The sequence below is a fragment of the Salvia splendens genome, chromosome 2 (genome assembly GCF_004379255.2).
Source record: "Salvia splendens isolate huo1 chromosome 2, SspV2, whole genome shotgun sequence".
In the NCBI taxonomy this organism is placed as follows: domain Eukaryota; kingdom Viridiplantae; phylum Streptophyta; class Magnoliopsida; order Lamiales; family Lamiaceae; genus Salvia; species Salvia splendens.
The window spans coordinates 3,964,842-3,987,767 of NC_056033.1; the positions used below are offsets into that span (position 1 = coordinate 3,964,842).

Here is a 22,926-nt window from a genome sequence, read left to right on the forward strand (position 1 = left end):
GTCCCAGGCACGGATACGGAATTCTGCGAAGGAATTTGCAGTTCTGTGGCGTTCCATGGAATTTCGTGCGGACGTCCGCCATTGCGTTTACGCTCGCGAAATTCCACGCGGAATTCCCGTTTAATGCATTAATTATTTTTTTTCAGTTCCTATATATACATCTCGTTGAACTTCATTTCATTCGCACCACTTGTATTAACAAGTTTCTCTCTCTCTAAAAATACATTTCTTGTGAACCAACAGTGGAGCACCACGACAGCGATTCACCCTCCTCGAGCGAGTCACCGGCGCCCCATTTTCCCATCGGTGGGAGTACGCCGATGTCCGCTGCGATGCCTCAAATGCCGGGGATGATGCCTCAGTCTCAAATGCCACCGGGAATGATGCTCGGGTACTACAACATGTACCCGCTGTGGTACGGGATGATGCCCCAGATGCCCGGGGCGAGTATGGAGATGATTAGCCCAGATGCCAGGGATGATGCCCCAGATGCAGGGGTCGCCTGTCGTTGCGGGGGGTAGGCAGGGGGTCCCGCAATCGCCGGTCGACAACATCTATCGGCCCTTTATGGATTTATTAGCGACGGACAACCCGCCGAGTTCTCCTCTCGAGACTCAGTTCGCTGGCGTCGGCACGTTTTCGTTCGAGGAGTTGGGGCTTTCTCCGGTCCAGGATACTCCCGCCAGCGCACCACCGGCGACGGGGAGGGCATGGAGGATCGGGCGGGGACGGGGCGTCCCGGTGTACAGATGTGAGGTGAGGGAGGGATCCAGCGGGAGCAAGAGGACCGTCTGGAGCATGGACGAGTGCGTCGCGCTGCCGAAGGCGTGGATCAGTGTAATGGAAGATCCATACGTCGGGGCGAACCAGCACATCGACCTAATGTGGTGGCGCATTAGCCAAAGTTACCTTCAGTTCAAGCCGCAAGGGGGGGAGGCGCACAATTTGGAGCAATGTCGGGAACAGTGGGAGCGGTTGAAGAGGTAGCTCAGCCGATTTGCCGGCATTTACACAAACAACCTCCACTCAGCAACCAACGGCATGTCTACCGAGGATGTGAAGCTGCTGGCTCATCAGCAGTTCCCCGAAGCTGAGAAAGGCTTCGGGGAATTCAAGTATTGGCTAGTGTTTCTTGTGGTGTAGTCTTCGCCCAAGTTCATTGCTGGTGTTGAATCCGGCTGGCCTAAGCGGACGAAGATCAACGCCTCCGGAGAGTATAGAAGCAGTGCTGGTTCTGCGGAACTTCCCCCTCCTGAGTCAGAGTTCCCCACACCCACATCGGAGGCGCGTCGCCGTCGCCCGGTTGGGCAAAAATCCGCAGCACGAATGTCTAGGGTAAGCACCAGCGGATCCGCCGAGGCCCAATCGGCAGCACCCCCCAAAACGATCCCGAGAATCCCTCATTCGCCTGCATCGCCGAACATGAAACCTTGTTACGTGCGATGGTTGAATGGCGCCAAGCGACCGACCTCCATTACAAGCGGAAGTTTAAGCCCCTCCTCGATAGTATGCGTCGCGATTTGGGGCTTGATGGGATGTCGGACGATGACGGCAAGGGGGTGGCGGCGGGGAAGGCGAGAGGACCGGCGACGAGGAATCCGAGTAGTGAGAAGTCGGTTTTTATTTTTATGTACTCTTTTTAGTAATTATGTAGTTTTTTTAATGAAGTATGTTTTTAAAAATAAAGTGGTTGCATTTTCTCCATATTCGCGTCGAAATTTTAATTCCGTAAATTGTTTACTTCCGGAAATTGTCTAATTTGTGAATTTGTGGTTTTTTTAATTGTGGGAATTTAACAGGGAATTCCGCCACTGTGCAGTGGGAATTCCTTATGACGTGGCAGAAGGTGTTTTTGGGAATTCCGCACCACTGTGGATGCTATAATCTAATTTTCCTGTTGAGCTCAATGATTCATTCAACAAATTCCCCACAACTGAAACAAAACTAAGCATAGTAGTCACACTCACACCTACACCAAAACTATCTATACACAATAGTTTTAAACAAATCCAAAACCAAAGAATATTCCTTCACGCAAAGATATCTACCCATTAAAGTATTCCATGAAATCAAATCTTTTCTCAGACGCAATTCATCGAGCACTTGGCGCTCATCTTTAATCATGCCACAAACACAATAAAAATGCAGAAGAGCATTCATCACATTCAAAACCGAACCGAATCCAGATTTCAAGACGTCGGTATGAACTCCAATCCTAGCCCGAATCTCTACTAAACTGGAGCAAGATTTCAGAACCAAAATGAATGTAAATTGATTGAAAACGAAGTTGTTATTCTCAGCCCTCATGCGATTGAACAAAAGGAGGAAATTTCCGGGATCGGGGCTGATAGAATGGCAACGGAGCATGGTGTTGAACATGTAATGATTGGGGTTTTTTATCTGGTTGAAGATGGAATTTGCGTAATTGATATCCTGCGTAGAGACTTGAGCGAGAAGCTTGCTTAGTGGGAATTCGAGCAGTTTGGCGGATTTGATGGCATGATTGGAGAAGGGAGATGAGATTTTGGTGGTGAAAGCCTGAGGAAAGTGTGGAGAATTGGTGATGGAGAATGTGTTATATATTACTGTGTCTATGATTGACGAGAGAGAAAGAGAGACTACCCATTAATTATTATAGGAAAGCGTGCCCAACAGCCTCGCAATCATTTATGTAATCTAGAAGAGTACAAGCTGCAGAGTAGGTGCATGCTTCAAGATAATCAGACAAAAATTGTCCTCAAGTCGTTTGGACATTTCATCCAAAAAATGGCTAAACCTACCTCATTTGTGATTATATATTTTGTTAAGCCACTCTTATGCCATTTTTTTGCTAGGGGTCACTGATGCAACAATCGTAAAACTTAAGGTCATTTTGTGCAGTTATATATAAGGATAATTTTTGGGAAAATATCGAAACTGCCATTTGACATTGTTTTGATGGGATAACGTTAATTTATATATCTATTAATTGCTCTAGTTGTTAATGTATAGTAGGCCATTCGTCCCACCAAGTTTGTCCTGTTTTATCATTTTTGTCTGTCCTATAAAGTTGGTTCCACTCGAAATTTTATGAAATATAGACATTAAATACACCTTTCAATCTTTTTAATATGTGACGCTTATTCGATTACACACCTCCATTTAATATAAAGTCAAATAATTTTTTAAAACTCATCTCGGATCAAACTAAGACAAACTTTAGGGGGAAGAGGGAGTAATTCATTATGTGAATATTGTACAAAGGTCAATTGTGTGACTGGGAGAGTAATGAATAACGTGAATGGTCTAAGAAAGCATGATGGTAAAAATAAAAATCAAGAATGGATTAGGTTAAAGGTGGTCAAAATCTCAAGCAAGATTACATAGATCTTGGGCTTCAAAAAATTTCTAAAATAGAATTTTATAATAACAAACATGTCTTATCCATGATGTTTGGATTGCCTAGTACCTGTTTAAAATGTTATTTCAGAAAATTATTTTCTAAATCATTTTTTTCTAAGAGATGAGCTTAGTCGTTTGAAATAAGCTTATTTTTGTTGGTTTGTTTTGTTTTCCTAGAAGTTTGTAATTATGTAAGGGATAAAAGTTATTTATATCACCAAGTTTAGTCAAATTTTGATCTATCCCATTAACTTGAAAATTAGAATATTAAATCACGAAGTTTCAGTTTTCTCAATTATTCCATCTATAATAGATCGATATCTTTTTATGATGTTAAAAACAACAATATTTCAATAAAAAATAAGAAGAAAAATGAGAAAATAATGGAATATAAAAGAAAAATGACTATTTTAATGAAACACGTCGTTTTGAATATCAAAAGTTGAATTTTATGCATGGATGAGACAATTGGGCAAAACTGAAACTTCGTGATTTAATATTCCAATTTTAAAGTTCATACAACAATTAGAATTTGAGCAAACTTCATGATTTAAATAATTATTAACTCTCCGTACTAGTACATATGAAATTAGAAAGATGCTAAGAAATTGAACATATAACTACTAATATGGCAAACTACTACTATGGGAAACCACAAATCTAGTGTATGTATTTCAGAAAAGCCCAAAATATTATTAGAAGCAAAAATAAACGTGATGAACTTTGATTTAGCAATCTTACTTTCTCCTTCGTGTTGTGTGCATGCCTCCTAAGCTTAAACTGACGTGCTATTTGCAACACATATGAAGAGTACACATTTTTCGAGCAAGGATCTCCTACTGTGCACAGCAGAGGATGTGCTATTATGCGCACACACATCCAATTTTTTTATAATAAAAGATATTAATATTTTAATATTATAATTTAAAAATAAAATAATATTATGGGTGGAACAACATTGATATCAGCCACAGCAGGGGATCCAAACTCACATTTTTTCCACAACAAGTTTCAAAAAACATGTCAAAAGTACTTTGATTGGTTTCAATCGAGCCATAATAATGTTTCATTGACCCTGGAAAGTGACTACAAAATCATTAGCGGAGAACGATCATAGTAAAAAAATGAAAATTTTGATAGGGCAGTTGCAGGTTAGGATGGAAAGGAAACAAAACAACTGAACATAAATCATGAACTAAAAAGAAAAACAAATTCGATTGCAAAATAAAAAAACTCGACCCATCATCTTGAATATTATAGTAACAAGTCCGACTCATTTTAGGCCTGCCTATATTGAGGCCCAGGCCCATATATCAGGCCTGGGCTTTTATTAATTTTGATAGGCCCAACCCAGTCTAGGCCCATTTGGGAAGTGGGCCAGGCGGGGCCGGGTTGAATTTTGTTTAAAAAATGTATTCATTTATTTCAAATAGATGTTAAAAATATTATATGCAATAATATAACATATACTATCTTTTATTTATATCTCATTTACACCAATAAATAATACTCCGTATTTAAGTTCAGTTATGGCTTTTTATTAACATTATTTTTCATGTTATTTATTCTATTTATAAATAAGTACACAACTGAAGAAGAACCAATATTATTATTATTAACACTACTTTTTCATGTTCATTATTCTACTTAAAAGTAAATAATAAAAAGTAAATAATGTCATATGAGTTTGATGCATTTTTAAAACTAAAAGTATATGAACTAACAAACAAAATTTAAAAAGTTCTATAATTATTCATCAAATATTGAGGTTTGATCATGTAATATTTTTAAATATAACTTTAGAACCATCTTTTTTACATCTTGAGTATATAATATAAGAAAAAAATTTAGATGTAGTCAAAATTGAATGTTACATTCATGATTTGGTTGAGAAATTGTGTAAATATTAGACTCTTACCTTTTGAGTATGTTCGAAGACATCCAATAAATTGAAATGATATAGAAAATTAACGTGTCTCGTGCATAAATAGAGAAATTACCAATTATTAGTCGTTAATTACCTAAGTACATTGAAAAACCTAATTGTATAAGGTTTGCCTCTGCTGGCCAGGGCCGGTTCTGGGCTGCGTCAGGCTCAGATGGTTATGGGCATCCAATTGAAGCCCATTTCAACCAATGAGCCTAGTCTAAGCCCATTTTGTTTCACTGGCTGACCCTGGGCTTGAGCCAAGTCGGGCCAAGCTGGCCCGGCCTAATTGACAACTCTAATGGGCCGTTTGGTAGCTATGTTACGGCTAGATCAAGGAAGTAATCCGGGTTTCTTTGTGTGTTTGGTAGCAATGTTACCAATCTGCGTAACTCATGTTTAGTATTCGGTCTGCATAAAGCCCACTAAAAAACCTATGTCTCAATCATATTTGTAACTACCTATTTTGTCATGTTACATATCTAATATACCTAGGGCTGGGGAAAAATACCGAAATACCGGCCTAATCGTACCGAAAAAAATATTAAAAATACCGAACTTTTGGTATACCGTGATTTTCGGTACGGTATAATACCTTTCCGAAATCTTTCGGTAAGGTAACGGTATGAATTTTCATATACCGCGGTATACCGCTTCATACCGAAGTTCGGTATGTACCGTAAATTAAGGTATATACCGTAAAATATAAATTTAATAGTATAAAATATATTTTATATATTTTAAAATTATAAAATTTATTGTGAAATATAAATATAATCATGAATAAAATATATGTAATATATATACTTTTTAAAATAAAATATAAATAATATTCTAAAAACTCAAATTATCTATTTTCATTGATGTTGAAAGTAAGGTATACCGCAAAAGTACGGTATATCAAACTTTGGTACGGTATACCAAAAATGAGGTATTGCATCGGTATGAAAATTGGTCATACTGAAGTTCGGTATACCGAAAATTTTGATAAGGTAAAGGTATGATTTGTTCGCATACCGAATTTACGGTAAAGTATACGGTATGGTGGTTTCGATAAGGTATACCGTACCTACCCACCTCTAAATATGCCTAGTTAATTTTAGCAAAGTTTACTCATCAATTTATGCATCTTTTTTCCGGTGACTCTATTTTTGAATTATGGTAAGTTTTTGCAATTATTCTTCGAGATTTATCTGTGCAGGAGTAAAAATCTTAACTTTGGAATTGGAGAAGTAGATCGATGCGTCCGGCGAAGCAACTGGACCGCACTGCCGATGTAGAAATCTGAAATCTTAACTTTGGAATACTTATTTTTTCTTTCAGTTTCATTCATTCAATTCACTGAACAGCTTGTCTGGATAGTGTAATTTTATCAAACAGGTTGTCTGCGTTTCATTGACCAGCCGCATTTCGCTCCTATCAGAAACAGAGGTGGTTATATTATATGGAGTGAAAACTGAGGGCTTGGGATGATGAAATTCCTCCAGAAATTTTCTGATTCGATAATGAAAAGGGCAGTTTTGAGCTCCTCAATTTCAATGTATTCGAGCGAGAGATCGCCCAATCTGTACGACAGACTTGTGAAATGTTACCGAGAGAGGGTTTCGGTGATTCCAGTTCTGGACGAATGGGTCGCTCAAGTTGGAGATATACGCCAACAAACACTCCAACTATTCATCAAAAACTTCACCAAACGCCGCCGTTTCACGCCCGCCCTTCATGTACGCATCCTCTTCTTCATATCACTTGATTCCGTTGTTATGCAATTTTGTGTATAATGGAACTAAGCATTTGTATTGTATTTGCTGATTTTGTTTTATTGTGCTGAATCCAAATTTGCTTATGGTTTCATGACAGATAGTTGAATGGATGAGCCGTAGCAGGAATCAGTATGTAATTACCCAGAAACTCGCTGCGGTTCAGCTAGATCTATTGTTCAAGGTTCACGGCATAGATGAAGTAGAGAAGTATTTCAACGAACTCGACGATGTTTTACTGGATTATCCAGTTTATGTAGCTCTTTTGAACTGTTACGCCATGGTGAAATACGTGGAGAAAGCAGATCAAGTCATGGAACGCATTCGGAAGTTCAACTCCCGCAGTACTATGCCTTACAATGTAATGCTGAGTCTTTACTGTACGAACAGGGAGCACGTGAAGCTCGAGGCATTGGCACGAGACATGCAAGATGAGGGCATTGTTTACAACAGGCTCACTTACGAAATACTGTTAAAAGCATACGCTCGTTTTGATCTAGAGCTGATGGAGAGGCTTTTGGCAAAGATGGAGTCAGATGATTGGGACTATATCAATTTTCATACTTATGCTACAGCGGCGAAAGGGTATCTCAAAGCTGGTGATTCTGAGAAAGCTTATGCGCTCTTGAGGAAGGCCGAGAGCCTGACTGGTGTTCATGGAGGAAGTAGCACGTATCTAAGTTTGATAACTTACTATGCAGCAATGCAGAGAACAGCAGATGTGTATCGTATATGGAATCTGGTTCCAGACTTTGCTGAGTTATCGAATAAGTACTATGTTACTATGATAAGTTCACTGGAGAAGTTGGAAGACCTTGATGGTGCCAGAAATATCTTGGAGGAATGGGAGGGAACAAACACAGCCTTTGACATTGAGATTCCGAACCTTGTCATCCGTGCTTACTGCAAGAAAGGTGATGTAGGAGATGCTGAGATAATTCTGAAGCGACTCATGGATTCAGGGAAGGAGCTTAATGCATTGACATTTAGTCATATGGCGCTCGGATACCTAAAAGATGGGCAGATGGAGAAGGCCGTGGAGTTTACAAAGAAGGCGTTTCTGGCCAGTGTTCCCAGCTGGAAACCTAATCTCATTGTAGTCTCAGCATGCTTAGAATATCTGCAAGAGAAAAGAGATGCAAATGGAATGCAAGAAATGTTGATGCTGCTGGAGAAGTGTGGCAGCTCCAAAGACGTCATCAAGGATATCATACAAAGATTCTCGAGCAACGAGAAGCCAAAGACTGAAAACCAGAACAAGACAGCAGCTACAGGAGATTTCTACATCCCTTTATTCTCCTCAATTTCTAGTGGGAAAACCAGCTGACCCCCCTCAAGATGAAGAAGCTATACTCCCCAGGCCTTCTTCATCGATGTTAGGCTGACAGCATCCATCCATATCTTACTGTGACTTTGTGATAGAGATGTATGCCTTCAACATGATGATTGTTGAAATGAATTTTGCAAGTAGCCAGTTTGGCATTTGAGTTGGGACGAATTAATCAATTGCTCAAGTTTTGGTCAAGTGCAATATCTATAAATTTTGTTAGTATATGCACTTTTACTAAATTTGAGCCATGCTTGAATTCATAATTACTTGAACACAGCCAATTCAAAACGTGAAAAGAAAGAGAAACAAATAATTAATCTGACTGTAATCACCTAATAGTACAAAAGGAAGCAAAAATTAGTAAAACTGACGCAACCAGAAGTCCAGAACCATCTCATTCTTGCTTCTTGGCAACTTCGTCTTTCTCTTTCTTTACATCCTCCACAAGCATGCGTAGAAGTGCTTCACACACTTGAGAAGCGTCTGCTTCTGATGGATCATCATTCAGTGATGAGTAAACCATCCAGGCGTGGTCTAGCTTGCGCTCTGGCTTGACCACGATCGAGCCAGGAACCTCTGCATCACGGCAAGTGACGAGCCCATCACTCTTCTCCCCATACCTAATCTGAAGCAGCTGTGCACAGGCAGCCATTGCAGCACCCAGAGGTATGATCACAGGCAGTGTTGTAGGTTGCCCAGAGAACATGGGGAGCTCTGCATGAGCAACACGAGATAATGTGGCCAAAACCGCAGGGGAGATCCTCGCCTCAGTGTGGAAGGAAACGACAGGCAGCTCCCTTGGTAATTGGTATTTCCTCAAGAACTCTTTCCTTTTCTCATAAGTTAAGTCTTCTAAAGCCTGCATATCACCCTATATAACACATGCAACATTAGCACACATTTACAATAAACCAATGATCTATCCATCTACTCCCTCCGTACTTGAATAATTGTCCCCTGCTGTCAAAACATATATACCTAGGAAGTGGCTAGTTTTAATCTTGTTACCCCAAAATATTGCATGGAAATCTGAAAAGAGTTGTGATTTTTAGAAGGGGAAAATTAAGCATGATTTTACCGTAGTAAGTATTCTGAAATGGGACACTTATTCGGGTACGGAGTGAATATGACCTATGAAAAATGCATTTCGAGTAGGTAGCACAACGTTAAACCATACGAGCAAGCATGATGTAGCCTTCCAAAGTCATAAAATCATGCGTATAATTTCCATACCTTGATTACTTTACATATCAGGATCTCCATCAGCTTACGCAAGTTTACATAATCGCCAAGTTGACCTTCACGGAGTATATCAGAAGCGATTGGACTACCACCGTATGGACTCTGCGCTAACGCTAACCCAGCAACCTTGTCTTTCAGTTCATCCCAGTACATGGACAGAGCGGCCGCAGCATCTATTCCACCTTTACTATGACCGAGCAGCAACACACGTTTCTTGGAACCCCAATATATTTCTTCTATATAGTCCTTTATCTCTTTGGCATTCTTTTCCACTGAAGCCTACAACTCTACTTCGTCAAGGAACAGAAGGCTAAGAAGCACACACAATGGACAGAACAATTAATTAGACATACCTCACTGTGAATTTTGGCTATATGACAAGTGAGCCCCATCTTCGAAAAACTTGTTTTTGTGCTCACGAAATAAAGAGGACCATGATTGCTGAAGAGACCTAAGGAACAGCGCAAAACTACAGTCAATATTGACAATGCCCTCATAGAATTTATGATATAACAACAAGAGAGAAGCTATCTTTAGCCTTTTATACATTATGAATGTTGACAATGTCCTCACAGATTTCGTTCTCGACCAATTTTCCAACCATATAACAGAAACTAAAGATTCATTATTTTCTTTCGTATATAAGCGATATTGGCACTGAACTGATCAATTGCATTGAAATCAAGAGAAAGTGAATACAAGGAGCAGAGAAACATCAGTACCTGGGACTAACAAGTAAATCATTGTGTTTGGCAACCGGTGCACACCATGGCTGATTCACAAGGCCAACACACTGTTATAACGTTGGACTATGGGACTAACTTGTCAGATTTAAGACTAAATACCGTATTTCATCAAGTATTTCAGTAAATCTTCCAGTTCCATCTTCAACAGGTGGCATGTCTGGATCTTTTTGTAGCCAGCCAATATCATTGGCAGAGCCCTGAACTGTCCTCCTAACCTTTTCAATGAGGCTAGTAGCAGAGAATAATGAGAGAAATTAATCCAAGGAACAAGAAGTAATATGGCAACAGAATATAAATGTAAAGTATCCAAGATAGCTATTTAGAAACAATTTTACAGGACAACTGCAGATATTGGTTTTTAGCATGTAATGCCAATATATCTTCTCCTAACTCCTAAGCGTCGTGTCGATAAATAAAAGATAAATCCACAAGTGGGTTTAAACTATATGTACCCCTGAAAAATGGAATTGCCGTTTAGGTTGGTATTTGCTGGCACAATCGCATTAGAATTTTGAGAAGACGCTCGAGCCGAGCCCCTAGTGATTGCACCATGGACTAACGGAGCATCAAAGTCAGAAGCAGATAAATCATGTCCACTTGAAGAAACATTTCTGTTAGTTATTAAAGATCTGGTCTCTCCTGAAGCATCTTCCGAAGCAAATTGAACCATTTCATTTCCATGAGGTTCTTCAGAATCAGATGCAGGGCTTACTGCAAAGAGTGTGGAAGCAAATGTGGCATCAGAGAGAGTTTGACTAAGATATGTACTATAATGAACATTATTTTTTAGTGTTTTTCTGTACACCAAGAAACATGTAAAGATGGAGGAGCTGCCATTGAAGTTAAATCTTGCACGAAAAACTTACACAAGAACTAATTGAGTTGAACAAGGTAAGGGATAGCAAAATCACAGCACAAGGGAACTAACAAAAGATTAATTCCGATCATTATCCATCTTAAAAGCTTAAACAGACGACGCATTAGACAACCATCCTTCATCCCTTGACTCAAACTTTACACAAATTTCATCTTTTGTCTAGCTCATGCTGCTAGCACGATATCTTATTCGAATACCATGCCTCCTTAGCTAACATCAATTCTCAATTAGGTTGCATCCTATCACAAACATACTCTGAATCAACAGACAACATCCTAACACGAGAATCGTGGCTAGTGAACATCACAAAATCATGCAACAGTGCTTCCTGTCACTGAAATTCAACAATCAAACCATAGTGTTTTTAGCCGACATAACAACTAGTTTCAAGATTTTCCTCCTGATGTAGCTTTGTATCAGCAACAAACAAAAGATGAGCTAACATCCAACAACAAGAAAATAAAATTGAATCGAAATTCTAAGTCAATGGCAATTAAAAAATTACTTGAAATAACAGGGAAACAACGTGTGAAAATCGCGGTGGTTTCGGCGAGATACGACGCCGCCTCATTCAGAGATGGCACAGAGCTAAATAATTGTGGAATCCCGGGACGATCGTCTCCCCCAGCCGCCGCCGTGTTCCCCTTTTTCATTGCAATCCAGAAACAATTAAAATTACATTTGAATGTATATTAATAAAATCATTTTTTATATATATAAAAAAACGACAAAAGGAGATAACTACCATAAGCGGTGCGCCCTCACCGCTATCGGAACCTGTTACTTCCATACCCAAAAGGGTTTATCCTAAAATTGAACAAGATTAGATTACGAAGCAAAGCCCCCTTTTTCCTAATAAAGATGAAATGGCGCAAAAATTCAAAGAAATTAATTTGGGGCGGATAGAGAATGTCAAAAATCGGTAACTTGCCAAGCAATATTAACGATGTTAATGTTACCTGGAGGAATTTAAAGACTGGAGGGATTTGAGAAACGTCTCCATGGATAAAATTACGTAGGTGGCCAAACCAAATACTATCTGGGAATCGTAAGACCTTCCGTTTTCTTTTAGAAATGAATAATGTTACTCCTACTATTACAAAATCACTAGTACTATCTCATAAAAAAAACATTCAACTTTGATAAGCTCGAAAATATCATAAATTACTATTACAAAATTACTAGTATCTAATCAAAAAAAGGTTAACTTTAATATCATAAATTACTACTTATTACAAAATTACTAGTATCTCTTCAAAAAAAAGTTCAACTTTGATAAGCTCGAATAATATCATAAATTAATATATATTAAAAAATAAAAAACAATTGAGCTACTACACGTACATCTAGCTCTCTTAAATTCATAGTTTGGCATATTTATTTATTAATTTTGCTCCATATGCATAGTTTGACCATCCATGAAATCTGGAACATAAGAAGTCGAATATGACAAATTCAGAATAAGAAATTCTTGCGGGTCAGAAACCGTGAAAAAGTGTTGTGGTTCTTGTTTAAAGGTAGAGACGATACAAAGATTGCAGAGTTGTCAAATCTTGGAATCGTCTTGGAATCGTCCACCTTCCAATTCCACCTGAATCTATCATTCATGAAAACACTCTAGAGTTAACTTTCTCATTTAAGTCAATCTAGTCATTTTCCAGTTTAAATTTGATTATTTGTAATATTTTACTCAATTATTTCAGCTAATTAATAAATTGGGACCACCGATTCCATAATGATCATATGGATGAAATTAATAAGTAAGATTAATGAATACTGATGCCAAATAGCCCAGTTTATAATTAATCACGACATCATCCATTACAACTGAACTCTTCTTCTTCTTCACTTAAAAAGCAGGCTTCGCAGAAGCATTCCTTCAAAGGTAATCCCCGGTCCAAACGCCAACGCCAGCCCCCACTCCTCCCCTTTCTCTCCCTTCTTCCCCAACTCCTCTCTCATATACTCCATCACATAAAATATAGTATTACTACTCACATTCCCATAATCCATCAATGCCCTCCTGCTGCATTCCAGCTTCCCATTCTCCAAACCCAGCGTACTCTCCAGCCGGTTCAGTATTGCCGGTCCGCCCGGGTGAACCGCCCAGAACACCGAGTTGTAGTCGCTCAGCCCGGCCCCGGCCATCAGCTTCTTGCAGAACTCCTCGATGTTCTCCTCTATCTTCTGCGGCAGGTCCCGCCCTAGCTTGAAGTATATCCCTTCCTCCGACAGCCGCCCGTCGATCACGCTGCTCGTCCCCGGGATGAACTGCTGCACCGCCGTGTTCAGCTCCATGAAGGGCGTTTCCACGCAGGGGATCGGGTCGGCGCCGACCACCACAGCAGCGGCGCCGTCACCGAAGAGGGCCGCCCCGACGAGGTCGTAGGGGCGGGCCTTGTTCGGGGGCCGGAAGCCGAGGATGGTGGTCTCGGAGGTGGAGAGGAGGACGCGGCTGCCCGGGTTGTTCTCCGCGATGTCCTTGGCCACGCGCAGCCCTGTCGCCCCGCCGTAGCACCCGAGGAAGTAGAGCATCACGCGCCCCACGTCGTTGCGGAGGCCGAGCTCGGTGGCGAGGTAGAGGTCGCCGCCTGGGAGGCGGATCTCGCTCGAGGAGACGTAGACGATGTGGGTGATGTCTTGCGCGGGGCGCTTCCACTCCTTCAGGCATGCCAGGCTCGCCTCCTTCGCCATCTCTAGGACGGCCGGGTGCGCGATCTTGAGGCGCTGCTTGATCGTCGGGGACCCTTCCGTCGCCAGCTCAGGGTACTCGTCCAGTATCTCCTTCGACAACACCGTGTATCGGGTTTTCACCGTGGTGGTTTTGCCTGTCAGTGAAATTAGTTGTTATGAAAAGACTCTCGGTATATAATAAATAATACTCCCTCCGTCCCATAAAATTAATGCTCGTATATTTTTCAAATACTACTAAATGTATTTTCTTACTCCAATGTAAAAATTGAAAATGAACTATTTTAATAGAACGAAAGGAGTAAGTAAGATGAAAATACAACTTAGATAGTCGAAAAGTGGAGCCCGTTCGGACTTACAAAGGCGTTGGAGTTTCTCCTTGATGGCAAGGTCATCGCAGTTGGTGTCGCGGATGTAGCCCTCGACTAGGAGATCTTGAAGCACGAGCTGGCGAGGGAAGGCCTTGCCGATGGCGAGGAGGGTGGCCTTGCCCGGGGTGGGGGTGCTGCGGTGGAGGTGGTTTTCTTCGCCATTAAGGGACATGGTTGGAGGCTAGAGGGTGGAGAAGAAATTGGTGGGAGATAGCAGAAGTAGGGGGAATATAAATGGGAAGTTGAGCATGTTGTTGGAGAGTGGTTGGTGTCCAAGAACAGCAGCATGACAGATTAAACAATCTTTCAATGGAAATTAAGTGCACTGTTGAATGTGTGATTCCCTTAATAGATTGCAATAATCTCTCTCTTACCTAAAAATTCACATAACATCCGCTACAACTATTTGTGTGTGTGTTTTTATGTATAAACAATAATGCACACAATGTTGCTTGCTCTCATAAACTGTATTTCTTCAATGAGTGAGAGATTGATGTAAGTATATAGTAGTATGTAACAATAACATATGCAATGTATTGTGTACATAGTACATACAAAGCATACCCAATACATACAGTAAACCCAATATGCAGCTAACATATTCGATTTGTATTTTTATCACAAAGAATCCAAGAATGAGAGATCAAATTTAAAGCTGACACTTATATTTCTTTTTGGACTTCCAGTTTAAGTGATACATTTTCTAAAATTGAAACATAATTCCCTCTACTTTATTCTCTTCACTTAAATCTTAAAACAATGTCGCATAAAATTTCATTACAAACAAGAAATACTCCTCTTTAAGTGGAAAGAAGATAGTAACAAATATCATATCGTTGTTCATGACAATCTCCAATACGTGGACCACATTCACAGACATCAACATAAACATAAGTTACAAACCACATCAATCATACTATTTCATTGTGAACAATTAGAACTTGGTCAGTCAGGAATGTGTCATAAAAAAATCACATTGTTGTTTCATGAATGTCACCAATTCGTGGACCACATACACAGACACCAACACGTACTTACAAGAATATATTACAAACCACATCGATCAATCATATTTTAAAACAAATAGTCAGCCAAGATTGTGACAAAAAAAAAACCTAAATTCCACATAATTTTGTGGACCACAATTTGTTTGATCCTTTCAATATTCAAATTTTAAACTCTTGATTGTACCTGGAATACGATAAATCACAATTATACCTCTATAGTTTCACATATTAGGCAAGAATTTGTTAGTAAGTATCAATCAATCAAATCTTTTCGAATCTTCTACCAAAATGGTAGGCCCCCTTAAAACAAACCGATGTTGTGACAAATCTTAGATTTGACATTGTAATTGGAGTAGTATTTCATATATACATCTTATTATGCCACATCATGTCAATTTTGCCATCATTTATTTATTTTGAAGGACCATAATTAAGTGGAGCGTCCAGTAAACAACAAGATCCATCACAAATTAATAGATTATGTGATGTCAGCTAACTACATGTACCACCATATCATAAAACAAATAGATACGATTGATAAAATCTTAGACTTAAACCTTTTAATTATCCGATACATAACATCCTAGGCTTCCATAACATGACAATTTACCCCATTTAATCAGAATTGTTTACTTTAAGGACCATATCTATATTGTCCACATTGTCCAATTATCTAGATGATTCATTAAACTAATAGACAATGGGTCAATCAAGATTGAGTTTAATATTCATGTCGATGTCATTGACACCCTAACTTCATTATCAGAGATTTTTATTAGTAATATCTTATATACTCCATAATTTCAGTAATATATCCAAGTGCATATCGTCTAAATGAAAATCACCCATTCACTCCTACAAACCTTCCTACCTAAACATTATCTTACTGTATAACTTTCATGGCCACTACTCAAGAACTTCCCAAAATTCCAATCTTTGATCTCTCAACTAAAAACTTGAGTCCTAGTTCCAGCTCATGGCTTCCGACTTGCAAGAGCTTGCGAGAGGCTCTTGAAGAGTTTGGATTTTTCTTGGCAAAATACGAAAATGTTTCATCTCAACTAGACAAGCAAGTATTCCATGTGTTGGAACAAGTGTTTAATCTGCCATTTGAAACCAAATCTAGAAATACTTCTGACTTAAGTTTCTATGGTTATGTGGGAAAACTGCCCCATGCTCCCCTCCATGAAAGCATGGGAATTCCAGAAGCAACAACTCTAGATGCTGTTCAATGCTTCACAAATCTAATGTGGCCATCAGGAAACAAAGAATTCTGGTATGTCACATATGCATATGAATATGTAACTTTAAACTAAACCCTACTTCACTTCTAGTCGTTCCTTGTATGTATACATATATATCCGTGTCCTTGAGAATGTGTCTGTGTGTGTACACTCTTGCAGTGAAAACATCCTATGCTATGCAAGGCTAGTTTCAGAGATGGAACAACTAGTAGACAGAATGGTGTTTGAAAGTTATGGTGCAGAAAAACATCACGATTCCCATGTTGGATCGACAACTTATCTGCTAAGAACCATAAAATACTCTGTTCCAGATCTTGATGCAGACAACAGTAGTAAAATGGGAACAAATATCCACACAGACAAGAGCTTCTTGTCGATACTTCACCAGAATCAGGTCAATGGACTGCAGATACAATTGAGGAACGGGGAATGGTTGGATATTGATGTCCCACCTGGATTATTTGTCGTAATGGCTGGCGACGCTTATGAAGTATTACTCTAAATCTTAAGTACCTTAGAAGCACCACTAGTTCTACTACATGACAGATTTAATTCTTGTTTTATTTTGTCAATTTGAAAATTATTTGAGCGCAGGTATGGAGCAACGGAAGGATATATGCAGCCAAGCATCAAGTCATAATGAAAGCTGACAAGCCTAGATACTGCCTGGCAATGTTTTCATTCAACCATGGGATAATTAACATACCTGAGGAGCTGGTGGATGCCGAACATCCTTTGCAGTTTAAGCCTTTTGATCATTTTGAGTTCGCCCACTTCTACCTCAGTGGTGCAACCTCGATGACCGAGAGCTCTGCTAAGGCATACTGTGGTGTTAGTGCATGAAAGTTTGACCGTCAAAAGAAAAGTGATTTGAGTGCCTGCGTGTTGAGTGTGTGTCTGAGTGCTTGTGTGTGTGTGTGTGTGTGTGTGTGTGTGTGTGTTGGAGTGCATACTTTGGAATATGTTTTATGGATATTATGTTATGAATATTACGAGTTTTACAGGACAAGTTAATTTTTGTAGCATCCTAATCAGTCAGAGTAAATTACACAGCAGCGAAAGCATCAGCTCAAGTCTAATATTTGACAGGATGCTTCATTCACAGCAAACTGATAATAATATGTGCACAAACAGATAGATTTCTTCAAATCGATGAGAGTGCAACTACCAAATGGGTTAAGAATATACCAGTATGATCATTAAATTCTGTAAATGAGAAACAAATTTATTTATCTGTTTATGCCAAATGCCAATATGTCTATTCAGTCTGATAATCTATCACTATTATTAAAGGGTGTATACTAACAAATTTTGACATGCCAAATTTATCCTTTCTTATTTTAATTCCGAATAATAGTTTATTTATATATATATATATATATAGAATATATTTATTTTGAAAAATAACAAGGAACACCAGAACTGCAGAAAGAGAAACTTACACATAAATATGTATGCCATACCTTGCTGCAAATATTTTTAGCTAGCGTTCAACAGTATCCTATTCTGAGCGATACATACCATGCTGATAATTAATTCAGTGTGTGTGGATCGAAGCTGCCAAGTTTCTCTGAAAGGAAAGAAGGATGACTAATGAACACGCATGTTGTAGATATTGGCATACTGCAGATTAGATTAGAAGAATGAAACCAAAACACTGGAGCATCTATAACGATAAAGTTTACTTAAAAAACCACTGGTCTTCATGAGCTTTTTAAAATATTTGCTTGACATGCTGGAAATCAATAGATATATGAGAATGAGTACACAGCAGCACAGAATTATTCAGATGGCAATTGGTAAGCAACATTGCGATAAGAAATATCAATTTATACTCTCTAGACATTCATCCATATTTTTCTTTTATGCATTTCCTTTTATTTTAGCTTCTGTACATCTCTCCTAGTGAGCAAATTTAGGGATCTACCTGTCAAATTGATAGTGTGCATACCTACATTCAGGAAGAAAATTGTATAGCTCATAAATGCAACTGTAGCACATTAATAACTTACCAAAAGTTAAGAACTTGGGAACATCACTCCCCTGATACCTTTACTCATTCTCTAATCCAAGAAAATCAGGAACCAGTTCTTTAATGCTGAGAGACTTGGATCAGTACTCGAACACTAACATCAATTCAGTGGCCCCTTCTTAACTCATTCTCTAATCCAACAAAATCATTATTGTTTGCTCAACTTTTAATTAAAGATTATCCAGAGGAACTTCTCAAACTATGATTAAGCAGCTATACATATTAAAATAAGGAAAATTACAGTATTCTGAAAAATCAAGGTATGAGGTGCCATACATATCCCCTGGTTTCATCTCCACAGCTTTTAACTTGCCATAGAAGATGTACATCCTTAGGGATCAATCTGCATAAGTCCAAACATGTTGTGAAAAAGGAATACTCTTATCATGTATTCTACTGCATATAGTTCATGAAATCTGAATCACTGAATCCAACATAAAATAATTCTTTCCCAAATATATGGTATTCTGAAGCATAAACTATTAAACTTTTTTTAGAAGGTAAAGTATGAAATGAGATTTACTTGTACACAACAGAATACTACTATAGAGTAAGAATTATAAACAAACTTAGAAAACCAGCTTTCGAATCATTATCTGTCATAACCGTTACAATGCACCCCCTCTCTTCCAGCATAAGAACAAATCCGAACGTTGCAGACTCGACTAAGGAGTAAATTTCTAAACCCAAACAGATTGCATTATCCATCACGATTGTAATTTTTTCAAGCAATGCTCGTTAAATTTCCTAATCACTCATGAGTTAGAAAACTCACAACTGTAATTCTAAAATAGGTCTTGAGCAGAAGAGAGTCAAAATTTCAGCAACTACGAGCTCTGCCTGCATTTATGATTTCATAAAAAATGCCTTATTTCATTCAAGACATAATTCGACAAGAACGAAATGTGAATGTATTAGTAAGACATTGCGAAGAAGTCGAAGTAAACCTATCCGTAATTCCAACACAAAATAATTTTGAATTCTACAATGCGGAAAGGTAAGGGACGACACACCTTCGACTTGGTACAGTTTGAGTGCCGCCTGAATTCCATAATCCGAATAATCGAGATGCGCTTATCGGTGGCGCATCGTAGATGCATTTCGCCGCCAAAATTAGCTTCCGTGGAAGGAGGTATGGCGGTGCACGGTGGTTTCAAATTTGGAATTGAAGTTACTATTATGCCCTAGTCTACAAGACTATATTTGCATTAGGGGCAACTAATTGGAGTACCAAACTTGTTACTGATTGATCACTTAGGAACTGGATATGTTCGAGTCGAATAGACTATAGTATTATACGGGCTTTGACATCTCTCGTAATCAATAAAAAAGCGTTATTGAAATAATGTTAGTGGAAATAAAAGAGGGCTACCTCATTAAAGATAAAAAAATCTAAAATATAAGTGGTACTCTATTTTTACATGATATTCAGAAATGACAAAAGTTATCTATTTTTATGGACGAAGAGTGTGTACTTTTATCCCAAAAAAATGTGGACAAAGCTAAGTTTTAATATAAAATAAAGGTAGAGTTAAGTTTCGATTTTGGTTTTCATTGTAATCTGATTAATTTATCATTAAGTAATTTATTTAACTTAACTTATCATTAATTATGTATTTATGTAGATTAATTAATTAGTACTACTTATTTTGAGATAATTATATTTATATTTTTATAAAAGCATAAATATTAATTTACACTTAAAATCGAACAATAGATAATACACAATAAAGAGCGCAATTGAGTTGGTAAGATGCTTTTTATGTGAACAATAGGTTAGGGTTAAATCACATGGATAAATAGAAAGCCTTCAACCATTATTAATTATTTTAAAAAATAATAAAAAAGAGCTTAAAATGTATTGGTTGACACACAATTTTATGTGGTTAATCCACCCGTTTGAAATAGATGACACTAGTTATAAGAAAAGTAGAATGTAAAAAGTGGTGCAATATAAGTTTTTATTTATTAACTGTATTATATTTTTTAATGGAATGAATTTAGGGAATGTAAACCATAGTAGTAGTATTTTCTAAATGGGGCAAAATAACACAATGAGTCATTTAATATAAATAATTCGCCTTTAGGTTAGTTTAGCTTATTCTCTCTGTTAGAAATAGTGGGAAGAAATTCCCAAGCCGTGTACAGGCGGTATTCTAACTATTACAATCGAAAGGAAACTTGCAACAAAAGAGGAATGGAAATTACAACGGAAATAAAGCAAACCAAATTTATAAGTCGAGTCGAGGAAAGCCCTCTTTCCGCAAGACAAATTACGCCCCGGCTAGTGCTCACGGAATGGCGTATTGCCCCCAAAGATAAAACGACTTCCTCCTAGCGTGTAGAAGCACCTCAAACCCGCTAGGCACCGGCGAACTTGATGGAGTTCCGAGAATCGAGCTAAGCAATGCTCCTATATGTGAACTAGGATGTAGAGAGCTAGAGATAGAGAATGCTTGTTGTTGTTGGTGTCTTATACTCTCCTAATCTCCACCTATTTATAGGATAGGGGAGGCCACCTCAAAGGTCTTGCATTAAGGGACACCATAAACCAAAAGTAAGTGAAAGGCCAAAAGCCTAGACTTTTGGAAATTCCACATGTTTCACATGTTTTCCTACAATCCCCCACATTGGTTAGAACTCTGCCAGCTCAAACCAACACAAGACATGAATGCATGTATGCAGGCCCTTTGCTCAATTCTCGAGAAACAATATTGCATTTGGAATAGTAGCTTGGGGCTTTGAACTTTCCATAGTCAACACTATCGGGCATACCGGCGGCCTGGTGGACGTGATGCCTTGAACCATTCCTCCTTAGTGTATACCGAGACAATAATATTGACACAATATTATTTACAAACTCATCAGTTCTCACGTTTGTGTCCTTTACTGGCCATGGAACACCACTTTGGATTCATAAGTGATTCACATGTTGAAGCGGCCCACACTTCTTCACTTACATAGGTGATTCTTTTCCAGGTATCCTGCAATACCCACCTCCTCGAGGTTTCTCAGAATCATTAAAAGTCAAAACTTAGCCTCTTACCACATGCAGGTAACAACACTCAATGCTTTCTAAAGAATGGGCGAAGATTAAAAATCTTCCGAGTGTTACAACTAGATTCATATAGCTTCGTTTTCCCATTGAACCAAGCCCATGGGATCTCCAATCGTATGGTTGGGTTACCACTATAATCATCTTTTAAGATGTGGTTTTCAGTCCCATTCCTTTTAGCAATTTATGCATTTGATCACGGTTTAAACCTTTTGTTAACGGATCCGCTAAGTTATCAACTGACCTTACATAGTCAACTGTGATAACACCACTTGTGATCAATTGCCTGACGGGTATTATGTCGCCGACAAATATGTCGAGACTTACCGTTGTATATGCCACTATGTGCTCTCCCTATAGCTGCTTGGCTATCACAGTATATCACTACTGTCGGCATTGGCTTCTTCCAACATGGAATACATTCTAGGAAATTTCTGAGCCACTCGGCTTCTTCCCCTGCTTTATCCAATGCAATAAACTCAGATTCCATGGTGGAACGAGCAATACACGTCTGTTTCGTTGATTTCCACGAAACAACACCACCCCCCACAATGAACACATAACCACTCGTCGAGAACGAGTCTTTTGAATCAGAGATCCAATTTGCATCACAATACCCTTCAAGTACTTGGGGATATCTTGTGTACTGCAGCTCAAAGTTAAGAGTATACTTCAAGTATCTCAAAACCCTACGCAGAGCTTTCCAATGTTCCTTGCTTGGGTTGCTCGTAAATTGGCTCAGCTTATTCACCGTACACGCAAGATCTGGTCGGGTGCAGTTTGTGATAAACATCAAACTCCCTATGATCCTTGCATATTCTTCTTGAGCTACAGGCTCACCCGTGTGCTTACTCAAATGCACGTTGGGTTCCAATGGAGTCTTAGCTGGCTCACAATCGAATGAGTGAAATTTCTTTAGCACTTTCTCAATATAATGAGATTGTGTCAGAGCAATTCCCTCATGATTCCTTTTAATTTTGATTCCGAGAATCACATCAGCTAAACCCATATCTTTCATGTCGAAATTTCTCTTCAACATGTTTTTGGTTTCGTTGATAATGGCACTATTGCTGCCCGTAATCAACATATCATCTACATAAAGACACACAATAACAAAACCGTTATCTGTGTTCTTAATGTAAACACACTTATCGCACTCATTGATAGTGAAACCATTTGCCAACATCACGTTGTCAAATTTTAAATGCCATTGTAATGGTGCTTGCTTCAACCCATATAATGACTTTACCAGTTTGCATACTTTAC

General features: G+C 38.7%; 4 protein-coding genes across 6 annotated transcripts; 2 read left to right on the forward strand and 2 right to left on the reverse strand.

The window, feature by feature from the left end:
• The first annotated feature begins 6,445 nt into the window (after window positions 1-6,445).
• LOC121784322 (pentatricopeptide repeat-containing protein At2g20710, mitochondrial-like) lies at window positions 6,446-8,590 on the forward strand. The gene is made up of 3 exons (XM_042182484.1): window positions 6,446-6,584; window positions 6,671-7,029; window positions 7,166-8,590. Exons 2-3 carry the CDS (start codon window positions 6,778-6,780, stop codon window positions 8,390-8,392), a joined length of 1,479 nt encoding a protein of 492 aa, XP_042038418.1. The 5' UTR covers window positions 6,446-6,584; window positions 6,671-6,777; the 3' UTR covers window positions 8,393-8,590.
• A 34-nt stretch (window positions 8,591-8,624) lies between these two features.
• Window positions 8,625-12,364, reverse strand: LOC121784308. Of its 3 annotated transcripts, none has more exons than XM_042182476.1 (9): window positions 12,220-12,364; window positions 12,006-12,067; window positions 11,766-11,904; window positions 10,836-11,094; window positions 10,483-10,611; window positions 10,360-10,409; window positions 9,991-10,088; window positions 9,629-9,916; window positions 8,625-9,266 (listed from the first exon to the last, which is right to left on the reverse strand). In XM_042182476.1, the coding sequence occupies exons 2-9, from the start codon at window positions 12,048-12,050 to the stop codon at window positions 8,790-8,792; spliced, it is 1,485 nt and encodes a 494-aa protein (XP_042038410.1). In that variant the 5' UTR covers window positions 12,051-12,067; window positions 12,220-12,364; the 3' UTR covers window positions 8,625-8,789. The 3 variants fall into 3 exon arrangements, with proteins under 3 accessions (XP_042038410.1, XP_042038413.1, XP_042038406.1); XM_042182479.1 differs by having other exon boundaries at window positions 12,006-12,112; window positions 12,220-12,326; XM_042182472.1 differs by lacking the exon at window positions 12,220-12,364 and having other exon boundaries at window positions 12,006-12,196.
• A 624-nt stretch (window positions 12,365-12,988) lies between these two features.
• On the reverse strand, window positions 12,989-14,814 carry LOC121784328 (type III polyketide synthase A-like). The gene is made up of 2 exons (XM_042182487.1): window positions 14,311-14,814; window positions 12,989-14,088 (listed from the first exon to the last, which is right to left on the reverse strand). Exons 1-2 carry the CDS (start codon window positions 14,492-14,494, stop codon window positions 13,106-13,108), a joined length of 1,167 nt encoding a protein of 388 aa, XP_042038421.1. The 5' UTR covers window positions 14,495-14,814; the 3' UTR covers window positions 12,989-13,105.
• A 1,320-nt stretch (window positions 14,815-16,134) lies between these two features.
• Window positions 16,135-17,604, forward strand: LOC121784333 (2-oxoglutarate-dependent dioxygenase AOP3-like). Its single transcript, XM_042182492.1, has 3 exons — window positions 16,135-16,605; window positions 16,733-17,063; window positions 17,168-17,604. The coding sequence occupies exons 1-3, from the start codon at window positions 16,229-16,231 to the stop codon at window positions 17,414-17,416; spliced, it is 957 nt and encodes a 318-aa protein (XP_042038426.1). The 5' UTR covers window positions 16,135-16,228; the 3' UTR covers window positions 17,417-17,604.
• Window positions 17,605-22,926: the final 5,322 nt, after the last annotated feature.

Coding starts and splice junctions, on each gene's coding strand:
- LOC121784333 (XM_042182492.1), top strand. CDS start 16,229: ATGGCCACTACTCAAGAACTTCCCAAAATTCCAATCTTTGATCTCTCA. Junction 16,606..16,732: donor TCAGGAAACAAAGAATTCTG/GTATGTCACATA, acceptor ACACTCTTGCAG/TGAAAACATCCTATGCTATG. Junction 17,064..17,167: donor TGGCTGGCGACGCTTATGAA/GTATTACTCTAA, acceptor ATTTGAGCGCAG/GTATGGAGCAACGGAAGGAT.
- LOC121784308 (XM_042182476.1), bottom strand. CDS start 12,050: ATGGAAGTAACAGGTTCCGATAGCGGTGAGGGCGCACCGCTTATG. Junction 10,410..10,482: donor GAAATACTTGATGAAATACG/GTATTTAGTCTT, acceptor CTTGTGAATCAG/CCATGGTGTGCACCGGTTGC. Junction 10,089..10,359: donor GATTTACTTGTTAGTCCCAG/GTACTGATGTTT, acceptor GCTGTTCCTTAG/GTCTCTTCAGCAATCATGGT.
- LOC121784322 (XM_042182484.1), top strand. CDS start 6,778: ATGATGAAATTCCTCCAGAAATTTTCTGATTCGATAATGAAAAGGGCA. Junction 7,030..7,165: donor GTTTCACGCCCGCCCTTCAT/GTACGCATCCTC, acceptor GTTTCATGACAG/ATAGTTGAATGGATGAGCCG.
- LOC121784328 (XM_042182487.1), bottom strand. CDS start 14,494: ATGTCCCTTAATGGCGAAGAAAACCACCTCCACCGCAGCACCCCCACC. Junction 14,089..14,310: donor GGAGAAACTCCAACGCCTTT/GTAAGTCCGAAC, acceptor TTTCACTGACAG/GCAAAACCACCACGGTGAAA.